The sequence below is a fragment of the Pseudorasbora parva genome, chromosome 21 (assembly GCF_024679245.1).
Source record: "Pseudorasbora parva isolate DD20220531a chromosome 21, ASM2467924v1, whole genome shotgun sequence".
In the NCBI taxonomy this organism is placed as follows: domain Eukaryota; kingdom Metazoa; phylum Chordata; class Actinopteri; order Cypriniformes; family Gobionidae; genus Pseudorasbora; species Pseudorasbora parva.
The window spans coordinates 31,029,012-31,044,410 of record NC_090192.1 but is presented as its reverse complement, the minus strand read 5'-3'; the positions used below and the strand labels follow the sequence as shown (position 1 = coordinate 31,044,410).

Sequence of the window (15,399 nt, the reverse complement as noted above, 5' to 3'; positions counted from 1 at the left end):
TATCTTTGCTGAAACATCAGTTGATACAAGAACACCCTCCACTTGCTGCTTTCTAAGCATTGTCTCTGCAAACACACTGATAAGAAAGGCAGCTGAAAAGCACATGCCAGAGATCAGAATTACAGTGTAATCAAGTCATCCCAGAAACACATACAAAGCCTCCCCATCTAAACAGCCTACATGTCTTGTGGCTGCCACGAGTTTCCTGATGTCATACCGACTCATTCTACAATGACTTTTGAAGGGAAAAGTCATCCACAAGCCTGCAATAGAAACCGTCATTGTGCACACGATATATTAGATGTAGATATGACACACTGCTACATTTAGAAAAAAGTATGTTTATGAATAGGGACAAATGATGGTAAATGCATAAAATATAAAAAAGGACAATGTCCCTGAGTAACATATACCTGTAGTGCTGAATGACAGCTCTATGCCTTCACAACTCCAGTTCTTTAGATCCAGTTAGCCGGATAAAAACACCTTCATGCGTTATTGCTATCCAGAAAAGCCAGCACAAGCATAGCACAACTCCCAAGATCTTCCAGTAATCTCCAGCGCTCCATGTGGTAGTGGAAGTGATGCTACAGGGAAATGAGGTGGCCAGTTTGAGATTTCGACTGCACTGCTCTCAGCACAAACTCTGCTGTATCTGAAAATGACCCCCTCCTCTCTTCCTCATGTTCTTTCTCTTTATGGCTCTCTATAACCATCTCCTCTTGTCTCCTCCCCCGGCACACACACAATCATTCACAATCACAATCAAGCACACTCAAGTGCTCCACCCTGTGGCTGCACAAAATTTTGCCCCGTGATATTTTTTACATATACTACCGTTCAAAAGTTTGCGGTCAGTAAGATTGTTTTTATAAGAAATTAAGATTTCTATTGAGCAAGGACAAATTAAAATGGACAGTAAAGACTATTGGTGTTCTTTTGAACTTTCTATTCATCTAAAAGTCCAGAAAAAAACAACATTGCAGTTTTGACACAAAATATTAAGCAGCACAACTTTTTTTTAAATTGCAATTAATAAGAAATAATCTTTGAGCACCAAATTATCATATTTAAAAATATATAGTATGAATTAGGAATGTTTACTCATTTTAGTTAAAATCATAGCCTTGAATTGGTACTCTCACAATTTATTTCTTTGTTTTAGTAAATTTTGGCCACGTTGAACTAATCCGTTCCCTTGTTTTGAATTAATGAACAAATTATTATACTGTGCGCACAATTTACATAAAAAGGGAACAAATTAATAAAAGTGTGCTGACGTACAAGTCGTGGAAATTACTGCTAATTTGTAGCCCCAAATCATGATGTCATGTGCAGGGTTCTGTGGCAATGTATTATAATTTAAAATAAATTAATACAAAAGAGTTACTTTAAATTGCAAAAATAAAATAAAAATATGAATAAAAAAAGAGAAACAAAAAAGATTAAAGTGCACACGAAGATGACCTTTCTTCTGCTCAGCTTTTGTCTTATTCTTATTCCATCCACAATAAAAAGAGACTGCACAAACATACCTCTCTGTGTTTGCATTTAGGCATGTTGCGGTTTCTGTCCTATACTGTCCGGCTTTTCCAACACAGTCCAGTTTGGCCTGTTTTCAGAGCTCAAAAAGCTCAGCAAGGCATAAGCTTTTGTACTCTGGCTGACCAGAAAAAAAACATCTGATCTAGATGTGACCTGAATTCAGTCAGAATGTCCTCCAGCAGACATTAATGAGAAAAAATAAATAAATCACTCGATCACACAGCACTGAGCTATAAAAAAAGCAGATCCTAAAAGAGAACCGGCTCAAGACAGGCCTTTCTTAATCTAGAGGGCTTGATTTGGGGTCGCACCAAGTAAAGCCACTGCTGACCTGGATATCCAGGGTAAGGAGTGTACGGATGGAAAGAGGATTGGTTTCAACCACCCACTTCCGAATCTCAAGTCACAATGAAGGGACTTTAGGTCAAATCAAAAAATATGAAGAAGAAAAAAGCATCACTAAATTACATTGTGATGGATCTTTTGAATCCATGTTAATATACAAAAAAGAAACCGCTGAACCAATTTTTTTTATTTTATTAAAGGGGTGATGAATTGAGAAATCAACTTTCCCTTGAGCTTTTGATATATAAAAGGTCATGGTAATATAACAATATCGTCTAAGTTTCAGAGCTAAAAACATCCTTGTTAGTCAATGAAAAGCAATGAAAAGCTTTTATAGACACCAGGCTCAGCAAACGGTCCTGTGCTACATACTGACGTCAGTGTGCTACGAAACACCGCCTCTACAGAAAGTCTAATCCAGTAGCCTCACCCACCGACTCATGGAGGGTTCATGGTAGCTTAACAACTATAAACATGCCAAGGAAGCAGGGTGGGAAATTAGCACTGGCTTAGCACTTAGCATTGACTTTGGTGTGTATACCAGCCACAGTGGTGGGTGAATTGTAAAACATATTTTTACTGGTTACTACTTAAAACATTCATTGTAACGGATTGGACAGCTTTGTCAAAGAATGATGTTGCTAGTAACAATAATGCACCCTTGTTGAGTAACTCATTTCATGATTCTGACCGTTTCTCACACTGAAATGACTGGGGGAAAATGTCCCAATCAACCCAAATTCACCCCAATACCATACTAATGCACTTTCTTTTAAATTTGAATTCTGGAAAAAGTGGCTGGTAAAAAATATAAGTGGCTGGAAAATTGGACATCCACCAGCCACTGTGGCTAGTGGGCAAAAAAGTTAATTTCCCTCCCTGCAAGGAAGATTAAGACATTGCGCTATTCCTGGTTGTGGAAGAGCACAGTCGCTGCATAAGCTTCCTTCGGTTCCTAATATTAGGAATGTGTGGTTGAACTTTATTTTTAATGAAGTTTCAGCTCACATGGCGAAGACATGTTCACTTCAGTTCACTGCGGAATCATTTGTAAGCAAATCTCCGGTCGATGCTGGATTTGGATCCGACAGGAATGGTGCAACACACTTATGTGAGTAAAACGTGTTTTTATATGTAATAGTACTGCATTTTTATAGATTGTTTTGCTTATGTGTACGTGTCTAACAGAACATGCCTTTAGTACGCTGGACTCAGACACGTATGGGCCAGGAATCGCAAAGCCCGGCAGACCGATGAATCTCATTTTATTCTGTTCTTGATCTGCTATTCTCTCGCTCTCGACTTGACTACTTTCGACAACTTTTTTTTCTTTTTTTTAATACAATAACTCCTTAGGCTTAGACCTTTCTAATGTTTTTAGTCATAGGGTATCTGCATACTAATAGGTAACCCAGTTTTTTTGTAATATACGTTTTGTGTAAAATATTACAATAATAGTAATAATAATAATAATAATTTATTTAATTATTTAATTAAAATCGCAGCCTTTAAGCTTTTATAATCGCACATTAACCAAATCGTGATTGCGATTCGATTACGATTAATCATGCAGCCCTAGTCCAATCAATTGCGGGTCGATGAGAAATAAATCATTGTGTTTTTTTGATAAAGACGTTTACGAGCCATGATTGAGAGAATCATTCTGGTTGCCGTTTCTCCCTCAATCTCTCCTCTCCCTCGTGAACTGACAGGGGAGCTTAACCTCATTAACATACAAATCTTATCCAATCCTGGCCATGGGCGTTTACTTCCGAGTCTCCAGTGCGGCACGCCCATCAGAACCCAGCGTTCTGGAGAGAGCCTCAAAACCAGTGTAGAAAATAGCCTATTGCTTATTGGTTATGATGTTTTTAAATGTAAAAACCACACGAACATCATTAGTTGACCTCAGACAACAGTATAAAAAAAATAAAAAAGCCAGTTCATGACACCTTTAAATAAAGGTCAAACAGGTAAATTTAACAAAAAATTTGTTGTAAATTTCATTTATTTAAGGAACGTATATTTAACACTATTTAAAGGAAGGGTAGGTAGGAATGATCTAAACATATTTGTTCAAATTTGTTTAAACTTTCTTTATATGGCAATACATAATAAAAATGTAAGAACTCTGAAAAAGAGAGCATAAAAAGCAAATGATTCTAGACTTTTTAATCTGCAATAAACACCGCTCATTATTTTAGTTCGGGATGAAACAAATGATTGGCTTGGGCGACTGAAACTCTCTCTCGCTACCATGGCAACCACCGCTTTCGCTACAGGATCTGCCTACAAACGCGCGCACCCCTAGGAAGAGCAAAAGCATTCAAAATGCACGGTGCCGGGTTTTGCAGTTAGCGAAGGCAAACAATGCAGAAAAGGAAGACAGTAGACCTACATGTAAAGGCAATGCACAGAAAGTCTTTGGATAAACAAAGAAATCAAACGCGAGTAAATATGGGCGTGACTTTCTAACGATGTCGAGAACTGAGGGACCTCAAGGGGCTGAAAAACGACTAATTGCAGGCTGTATTTCTGCTGGACAGGTAATCTTTCATTTTGATTATACATTTTTTTCGGTTTATTTTTTCATGAAGCATGTATCAAGAGCACGTTCATGTTTTTTGGGGGCGTGGCTTTGGAAAGAGCCCAGAAGGGAGAATGTAAAGTGAATGGAAATAATGAGCTGTCTTTAAAACAGTCGTGAGAGGTCTACAGACACTCAAATGTTATACTTTCTTTTTTAGAGTACTTACTTTTTAATTATGTATTGATATATAAAGAACATTTAAACAAATCTGGAAAAAAAAGTTTTTTAACCAATTCTTACCTACTCTACCTTTAACTAGATGCAAATAAAGTTGTATGGAAAACTCCAGCTAAAAATGAAGCCCCCTTTAATTACTTCCTGTCTTATCCACAAATATTGTATATTGGAATATGAATAAAACATATAAATGTATTATCAAAATGCAAAAGATAAAAATAAAATATTTATAACAGATTCTGTAATTCTTTAGTTTAGGAGGCGACATATCCGGCCAGTTTTCATTTCTCTCTGATCGGTCTATAACAGCACTCAGTGTCACTGTGCTATTTCAGAACTGAGCATCCTGTTTATCTCATATAAGACTGAGGGGCTCTGTCACAGCACATGATTAACCCTCATCTGAATAGACAAAAGGAAGAGAAGCAAAGAGTAATAAAAATACATTTTGGGTGGACTTTTATAAGCCAAAGAGAGTGTGGATCACTCTTAATAAACTTGCACCGACTGCCAATTGCAGCTTGCATTAAATTCAAGATTGTGAAACTATATAGTGTTCCGTGACCGTGAGTATAACTCTACCACTAATGTCTGATGTGAATGTATGTCACATTGTGCAGTATATTGGGATGGAGGCAAATGATAGAATTTGTAGAAAAATAATTTATTAAATGCAACACTGGAAATGTGAATGCCGTAACAAACGGTTCAATATTATATTGAAAATTGTGGCATCCCTAGTACTTACATTGTCCCCAATGTTTCCAAGAATATTTAAATCCAGAGGAATAAGCAATTTTAACCAGGTTACGGACCGTGTCCGTGCGTTGCCTATCAATGACATTATACCTGCGTTACCCTCAATTTTATTTTGTAGAAACCATGGAAACACCAAAAGACGCTTTAATATTATATTATGTGTTTTATTTATTAGACAGGTGAGCAGCTGTTTGGAACTTTGGATCATATCATAAACATATATCATATCATAAACACAGTCTTATTGTTTAAATATTGTTTCCTTGATTTACCGTGAGTACCATGTTTTACCATGCCAAATATCGATCTAGCTAACTGCAGTGTACAACAAGTGTCACATAGTAGCCCGAGAGTGAACACAGAGTAGCATTATAACATAACGTTCAACTAGGGCTATCAACAAATATTCTAAATTCGAATATATCCGAATAGTTTTTAAAAAATTAATTTCGAAGGTGAAAATTAATATTCAAATAAAAAAAAAACATTTAAAAAGCAGAAAAAAAAATAACGCCGCGGTAGTAGAGGCGTGGCTGTCTGCTTTGCGAGTGAGCGCGCACATGGGGGTTCAGGGACAGGTCACAGGAGTCACACGTTGACGTGTCTCGCAGTGAAGATGGCAGAAAGTGCAGAGCTCAACTCGACTGCAGCAGAGAAAGCGATTTTAACTCAAATATCTAAAAAGCCAAGTCTGGAAGAACTTTGGATTTAGGTCGGTAGGAGGTCAAATTATTGAGCCGCGAGATTATATGCAAGCTATGTAAGATACCGTTAGCATAATGCCTCATTTTATTTACCATTAAACAGAAACACTTAAGTGTACGTCAGGCTTCTGTACTGACTGAATAGATATTGCATGAATAAAGGATAAATGCACTGCTTTCACTGGTGTGGTTATTTACCGTTTCATATCAAGGAAAAGTTCCATGTTTAGCTCACTCGGAGCGTTTAATATGCTGTAAAACTTCAATTAATATTAATATTTGTTTCAGTATATGTATTAATTTGTCCTGTTATTGACGTATTGCGTGTCATTGACAAAATGCGCACCCAGATGTTCGAATAGTTTGAATATTGGTGTTTGTTTTAGAGGGAATGTTCAAATGTCATTTTTGAGCAATTTTGACATCCCTACTTTCAACACACTCAAATATATCAAATATGATAAAACAGCACTGTTACCTAACATAATTAATAATGAATTACTTGCAACATAATAAAGCTTAAGTCATGTGTCGTGCTTGTTTCTTATTAGCAATCGCTCCAGCAGGCTCGTTCCAACCATGCTTCATACTACAATAACGTTAATAACTCTTTAATACATAAGCTCATTCCTGAATATGATTTCGACCCGAGTCCTATCGGATTCTTTTCCACCAGCTGAAGAGACAACTCTCATGACTCTGCGTAATCAAAGCGTCATCAAGCTATGCCTGTGTTTTGAATAAGAGACCTCTAGCGCCAAAAATTACATATTGTGCCTTTAAAGTAACTTTTTACCAAATGAGTCAAATAATTATTGGCACTAGTCTCTCTATATGCTCTCGCTATCAGCTATCAAAGCATCTCTGGACGGTTGCATTAAAGGGTTAGTTCACCCCAAAAAAATGTATTAGCCTATGATTTACTCATCCTGAAGTCATCCTATGTGTGTATGACACCTCCGGGGAGTAGACAGAGATGAACTTTCATGGAGTTCAAAAACAAAGCCAATCACTGCAATTATAAAGCTTGGATTAGCCAGGACATTTTTAATTCTCAGATTTTAATTCTCCTAGGATGACTTGGGCTAAACAATTGGCTAATTTAAATGTTTGAATGAAAAAACCCTTTAAACTGCTTAGACTTACATGTTAGTAATCTCATTTTATTCAGATTGTGAAACGGTTCGTTCGATTCACTGATAAGATCCGGCTCAAACAAATGATTCGAATTCAAATGAAACAAATGAGTGTTGCGAATTAGCCCTGGCTAAAAACACTGTGATACACGCAACGGATTATTCTTTATGTAATAATCTTTGTCGACTTTGTATCTGTCCCTATTCAAATAAACAATAAATAAATAAATAAATTCGTTTACAAATCGGGCATCATTTAACAGTTAACCTTTCAGAAAGCATGACTGGACCTGTTGCATGTCGATCTTAGCTGTTTCTATTAACATGCAAGAATCCAAAAAGCAGTCAAAAACAAAGTCACAAAAATGATATTTTTAAACACCATTTGTCAGTGGAAATGTGAAAACATTAGATCCACTCACCGATTCCCTCTTCTGATTTCAGCACCATGATAGCAGCTCTTTGCACACGCTCATGCGCTGATCTTCTGATATGGAGCAATAACCTTCTGGCGCTTTAACAAACCCCACTTTACTCACTATTTTGAAATGTACCCAAAAAAACACGTCTAAATATTCAACTGGAAAAAGGGTGTTTAAAAGTATTCGCAGTTACAGCAGAGACCGGATGTCACTGCATGATACCCTCATGCTCCGCAGACGGGGCGTGTCCTAGAGATGACGAACAACCAATCAGCGTGAAACTTTGATTTGCGTTATTATTATTTTTTTGGTGTGCGTGCAGATACCCACAAACACACTTGAACACCTTACAAAGTAATGAGTGTCAGTACAACAACCCCACTCATGTGGCTTTTGTTTTATCGTTTTGACTGTGAAGCCAGGTGTACTTGGCTGATACAGGGAGGCAGGCTGACTTGAGGGAGGAAAGTTTTATACATTGGAAAAACTACAAACCCTGTAAATCTCTCCTTTCTAAGTCACAAAAAACAACACTTCCTTCCTTATTCTATATATAGCAAAACATTCATAAAGGTATGAGTTTTTATTGCTTGGTTGTCTCTATTTCTGTCTTTAACAACCAACTGTTGAAACTGCCAAAATGCAATAGGGCACAATTAAAGTGCATATGTTAAAAAACAAAGGGATAAATACACTACCATTCAAATTCAGCAAGACATATTAAATTGATCAAAAGTAATAATGACGACTTTTACACTTACAGAATATTTCAAATAAATGCTGCTCTTTTGACATTTTTATTCATCAAAGAAATCAGAGAAAAGCTCAATTTCAGTTTCCACAAAAATATTAAGCAGCACAACTGTTTGCAACATTGTTTATAATAAAAAATGTTTCTTGAGCAGCAAATTAGCATATTAGCATGATTTCTGTAGGATACTCATTTAGTGAACATAAGAGACTTCTTTCAAAAACATAAGTACAAATTTGTAAAGGTAGTGTTATAGGCTATTGTTGTCAATGGGTGTGGCCATAAAGGACAACTATTGTGCAAAATTCACCTATTTTTGTGATAAGTTTCCCATATTTTGGTTTTAACATAAACGTGTCTTGGCAGTGTGTAAATACAACCACCCTATAATGATAAAAATCCACCCAGTGCTTTAAAAAAAAAACTCTATATAAATCATATTATAAGCACTGTTTCGACACCAGACAAGATAGGTTCCTTAATGTGCAAATCAATGCACTACAGACAGCTTTGTGAACCAGGGGCAATACAAGGCAAGCTTTGCTAAAAAAAAAAAAAAGGTGTTTCTCAAGGATGGTTCAGTACAACTATTCATCTCTGGAGTGACACTGGTCACGGCAGTAATGAAAGGGAGAGCACAAAAGTTATTAGTTCATTTGAGTTGTTTTACTGATATAAAGTTTACCATTTTATTAAGAACCCCCTGTCTGCATTTTGTTTACTGTTAATTGTAACGTGTTTGTGTAATTTGCTGTGTATATTGAAAATAACACAAGAAGATATTAATGTTTGAGATGATAATGTTTTTAGACAAGACTTTAATGTGCACTTCTTGTTTTATTCAGCTTGTTTTATTATTGAATTTGTGGAGTAAAAGGGATGCTTCATCTTTTGTGTGATGTACAATAAACTTCATAAAATTCATCAGTAAAGTATGGCCATCATTCCGACATATATCATTCGGACATTTAACAGGCTTGTACTAATAGTGGATAAAAGCAAGATGACAAATAAGTTATAACCGTAATTAAACAAATCTCCATACAGTATATATTCTCTGGCTCTGTAGACAATATTGTCCGACTCTGGTTCAAACTGAACACCGTTGCTGAGAGTTTCTGTTCTGATATTTTCAATCAGTGAGATGAGATCGTCCTAACAATGGACACAAGCTCTTGAAGCTCCACCCTATTCTTGAAAGGGGGCCAGAGGCAGCAGTACATTTGCATTTAAAGGGGGATACACACAAAAAAGCCGAAAAGCCATTAACAAAAATTTAGCTAAAACTTGAGATACACACATGGGGACATCAGATATTAATTTTACATCTTGTAAAAAAAAAAAGAGCATAATAGGTGACCTTTAAAAGAGGTCATAAAATAATTTGTCATATGTGGAACCAGGAATGCAAGAGAATATGAGGATCTAAGTGCATGGGTTTTATTAATAACCCAAACAGAAACAACAATCAGGAAACACGGGGCGCACGCAAGGCAGGTATACAACACAAGAAAGGACAAGGGCTATAAACAAGGGGTAATGAGACTAACAAGATACAAGTTAACAAGACACCTGGGGAAGACAGTCAAGGGGACAAACTAACTAAAGAACTACAAACATGGCACAGAAACAGGAAATAGCAAAAAATTCCATAGACAGTAAAAGAAATGGACACAGCGACCCCATAGATTTCAACAGCGAATTGAGAAGTCAATTAGAAGCACTAACTTCCTGATGGCGGAGCGAACTGCGCAGAATCAGACTGAGCTTAAGGAAGTAGATGGGACGAGAGCAACCTGTCTGACAGTGGTAAGTCTTCTAGTAGTTGTGGAAAGTGAAATCTGAATCATGTTGTTTAAATGTTTTCTCCCATTGCTTTTGGCTCAATATCGGTTTCTCCCCATTCTTCTCCCTTGCCTTTATCAGACTTTATGTCTCCACGTCCCCCCGACTGTCTCATAGACAGTAAAAGATTGCCTGCGAGCGTCTCCTCCTGTCTATACAGTAATTTCTCAACTGTGCGACAGAGTCGCGTTGGTTATGACGCAATTGTTAGCCTATTTTTTACAAAAACAGCTTCTACAGGGCGATAGTGTGATACAAGGTAATGGAGCCTTTTATACATTGTCGTGTTTCTTTAGAAATAAACATTGGGCAAATGAAGTCTTTAAACACCTCAGATGTAAAGTTATTCACTCTCAAAGTGACTCAAAAATGAATGGGAGTCAATGGGATGCTAACAGCAGGTGATGGCTTGGATAGCAATGGCCGCCCCTATGGGTGGAACGCTCTCCGAGTGCTAGATTACCCCCTTAGGCAAAATTCCAAACAAGACAGAGATTTAGTCCAAAAGAGAAAATAATCTGCAGTATATACAAACTGTGTGAAAACTAAAAGTCCATGCAGCTCTTTGAAAAGTTGCATATACAGCTCTGCACTGATATTAATTATTGCAACCTAAATTAATCTGAAGGATATAAAGCAAGCAGACAGAATACACTAACCCACCAGTTTCACGAACTACTAAATTACATGTCTGAGCTATTTTAACTAAAAACAACTTGCACTGGCATATCTTAAAATATGTCAGTGCTTTGTTTTGTCTCAAGATGCATGTCTTTTTTAGGCACATTATAAAAGCTACTTAAATTTCCTAATTGAACTAATGCCTAATCCTGGCTTAATCTAAACCTTGTCTGTGAATCCAGGCTTTAGAGCCTTAGGATGTTCAAGGGGACAGAGGCTTCTTTTTTCTTCTCGCCCCCAGGAGAATAGTGGTCACATCTCAACTGTGACTAATGGCTGATTATCGTCAATATGGGATGACCGAGCACTACGTGAAAAAGTTCTTTGTTTTGGGTGTTTACTGACCCCTTGAAATGGTTAAAGAACAAATGTGGAACCAACCTGAGTGAGATTATAAAGAACCAAGAAGGCATCAAGGCAGAAATACATCAAAGGTTTTTAATAAGTGTGAATTTCAGTTGAGCATCAGACACAGCATGCTGTCACCTGGAGCTGTGAAACATTTTCAAGTTGTTATGGGAAACACCACACATTTCCTGCAAACATCTCTTTCCGTATCCAAAATTCATAAATCTGATGCAACTATGGCCCGTCGAAAGTGTTAGAAGCAGAAGGAATACATCATGCTCATGACGGTTTGTTTTTGTGTGTGTTATACCACAAAGAAGAGGGTGTGGACGGCAAACGGGAGATGCTCTCTGATGACAGCACTGCGTAGTGTTTACCAGTAAACGAACAGCCTTGTGTACTGAGAAATGACATATAAGACTAGAACCCATAAAACAAACAAGGCGTCTTCCTCAAAGATAATCAGCCAAAAAACTTTAAGTCATTTAATAATAAAATAAGTGGGAAAACAAGGAAGTTGTAATCACAATCTTTATGTCATCATTATTTCATCACAATCATGTTCAGAAAGGTTTGACTTGCTGACTTTAGTAATAAAGAAAAGAAAGTTTGCACTGTATGTCAAGGCAAAATTAGAAGTGCTATAAAACAGCTTCCTCTTGGATTAAGGCAGAGCCCGCAGACAGGTAGCCTGACAAGCCAGACCCACATCAAGATGTTTGGTCTGGGAACACACCGTTGATAGGGCTCAATCCGAGGGGCGGGATAAATGGTTGTCTTTCAAACTCCCTCTGCACGAGATAGGATAGCGCTACAACCAACCAGAGCAACGAAGGTGAAACGGAGTTTATTGATAGATTAAACTTTTGCCGTGTCCGGTCGGCTAAACTCCGAACACATCTTCCCTTTTTAAGAATGACTTCAGTGCCGTTCTTTGTTCTTTTCTCAGAGAAAAGCTTAACTCCAAGTCTTCCGAGTCGCGGTCAAAGCAGATTCGAAAGACCAGCTTCTTTGTTTTTGAGTAGCCATGAACCACTGCAAATCTGCCGTCATTATTTTAAGCCCGCCCACCGACTCTATACACAATGTGATTGGCCTGACCAGAGTTTGGTTTTTCCAGCTCGAAAGCCAACAGAGAGTTGCTAGACGACCCTGGCTACAAATTAGATTTGCTGTCGCTAGTGTGCGTCAAGATTTCTAGGCTATAGCAGACAGGCTCACCATGATAAAAAACAAATACAAAAAAACAAGCCTGTATTTTTTAGCTGTTTCTGGGATATATAGAAATATGTTCCTTGACACTTTCTGTGACAAATCATTTACAAGATTGTATATCTTGCTGTTCTCAAACAGACTGACAAAATGACGCTCTTGTGCTTCACCCAGACACATAATTCAATATGTTATTACTTACATGCCAGCCTTCTGATGAATAACTGCAACAAGTTTTTTTTTTTACGTACAATGAGCAAACAAAAGCATACACAGTATATGAACAGAATAACAGAGGGAACTAAACAGGAACAGCTGAACCGAATGAAAAACATTCAAGACATGTCAGGAACTAAACTAAACAGAAAAATGTATAATGTTACAAAAGATTTCCATCTCAAATAAACGTTCTTTGGAACTTTCTATTAAATCAAAGAATCATGAAAAACAGTGTCACAGTTTCCACAGAAAAACAATTATTAAGGAACACAACGTGGCACGTGGCAAAGACATAAAGTGTCTCGGAAAGTTGTTTCCCTGCAGCGACTCTTGTACTGTCACCTTCATATGCACTGCTGGAGAGAATGTGAGAGGAAGTTGTCCTTATTATCCTTATATGATGTCAATGAAGGAGAACCCAAGGAACTGATTGTGTAATCTGTTTTCATGAAGATGCAAGATCTTCAAATATCTCAAATAACACTGTAGTTACCATGCAAAGCTTTTAGAGTCACAGATAAGATTTGTGAAATATTTTACACAAAAATATATTACAGTAATATTCCCTCAAATTGTCCTAACCAGCTTAAAAGAGCTGTTACAGTTCCATACTAAACTATTTTTTTTTCTTATTTAAGGCTTTGTGGGCTCCCAGCATGCAATGCAGCATGAATAAATCATGTGTTTACTGGAATACAATTATTGCTTGCTGTTTGTTGACTATGCTTTTGTTGTTGCTTTGATTGTCATCATTATTGTTTTTGTCTATATAAGACTATTGCACCTTTTATATCTGCATTGCAAGACATTTTCTTCTTCAGAAGCATAATTCACATTGTATTAACTGTGTAAATGAAAAATGTATTATGTATTAAACAAGACATTTTAGTCCCCAACTTATTCATTTATTATTTTCGCATTTACTGAATAAATCAAATACAAAATGGCTAAACAAAATCATACATTCATTGTCAACATGCACAAATTATTAAGCAAGTAGTAACATATTCATTCCACTAGAAGGCACTGCAAATAAACTTAACATAATTTTATTAGAAAGTATATAATCTGCATTTTAACCCAAAGAACACTATGTGCTGAACAAAATTTTAAGCACTGAAATATATTTTAAAAAAACTAATTGTGTTCAGTAAACCTGCCATTGGATTATAAAATAATGAATCTATTTCTGAATGCCATATTTTTATAATGACTAATGGCTTAATAATAATCACTATAAAGGCGCTGTTATCTTTTATTAAAGCTATTTTGGTGGAAAATAATGGGAGAAAGTCAGGGGAGAGAAACAAAAGAGCTGCTCATTCACAACCTAATCCAGAATAGAAATAATGTTCTCCCTCCCGCTCAACTGAAAGCAGGGCAAAAAAAACAATCCAAAAATAAATAAATAAATAACACAATAACTGACCCTGTGGAATAACATTAGTGCTTATGCTATGTCATTTTTCAAAGGCCACACATTTCCAGCTAATTCGGTACACTCTCTTTTCCTCTGTAATTTTCTGTCACCTTGTGTACTTTCCCTGTCTCTCCTCCTTCATGCCTCACAGAAACAGCAAACAGCTGCTACTGAAAGACAATGCAGGAGGAGACATGCACATGTTACATTTCATTCCAAAGTCAGAAAGAAAATACAAGTTGTGAATAACGAATTTGATTGGTATTATTAAGGGTATAAATTATTAATAAAAATTTTGAATTGCATTTTTGCCTTCAACGGACACATTTCAAAGTGTAAAGGCATCAAGGCATGTACGAATTGAATTTTAGCTTGCTTTAGCTTTAGCTTTTATCAATACGATACAAACACGGAAGAGAAGACAATGCTGAATAAAGTCGTAGTTTTTGTTATTTTTGGACTGGTCTTACAGGTGTGGAACGACATGAGAGTGAGTCATTAATGACATCAATTTCATTTTTGGTTGAACTAACCCTTGCGATTGTGATTGTGTTCCCGTTATCTCCTGCAATCTGCTGACTGTTCTGTTGTGGATTTTGTTGTTTTTGTTCCTTACTTCTTTCATCATGCGCTTCATTTCAACCAACCGTGACTTTTGCTGAACCTGAAAACGTAGGCATCTGACCTTATCAGCTGGCGCACGAAGGCACCTCACGAAACTGATCTCAGAAAGACTTCTAAGACAGTGTAAAGGTTCAATGATCTACAGCTAAATAAAGAGAGCTTTGGTGAGAACTAAACAAATATTTAATTACTACATTAATAATTTAGTGGAAAAGGTGGTTAAAAACATACATTTACACAGAAACTGACCAGCAACCGCGATCTTTCTTTTTCAACTGTCCCCAATAGAATGCATAAAACTGTGGGATATAGGAAAGGCATTGAAGGATACATCTATGCTGCTTTCAAAAATGTATCAGATGAAGGTTTCTCAGGAGACAGGAAGTGAAGCTTGGATTCGGGCGTGCCTTGATGCCTTCCTACCTTGAAATGTGTGCTCCGAAGGCAGCATTTTTCAGTTTTTGGGCTCAGCCAACATCAATTTATAATTGTATATATTAAAATCGCAATGAAATCAGAATTGACAATTTATGTTTTGTTATGGAATATTGTAGGCCTATTTATTATAAATGATTTGTCTGAGCCCATCATTTTATTAAAATCTTTAATCCAAATAACTTT

General features: G+C 36.7%; 1 protein-coding gene across 4 annotated transcripts in view; it reads right to left on the bottom strand.

Moving 5' to 3' along the window:
- The window catches only part of cyth1b (cytohesin 1b), an 86,722-nt gene that overhangs the window by 34,134 nt on the left and 37,189 nt on the right, over positions 1-15,399 (bottom strand). Inside the window, exon 1 of one of the 4 annotated variants that reach the window (XM_067429283.1) lies at positions 7,679-7,927. The exons of 2 other annotated variants lie outside the window; for them this stretch is intronic. In XM_067429283.1, coding sequence (XP_067285384.1) covers positions 7,679-7,706 — 28 coding nt within the window. In that variant the 5' untranslated portion in view covers positions 7,707-7,927. Of the gene's footprint in view, positions 1-413; positions 674-7,678; positions 7,928-15,399 lie in introns of those variants that run through there. One more of the 4 variants, XM_067429285.1, reaches the window with a different exon arrangement.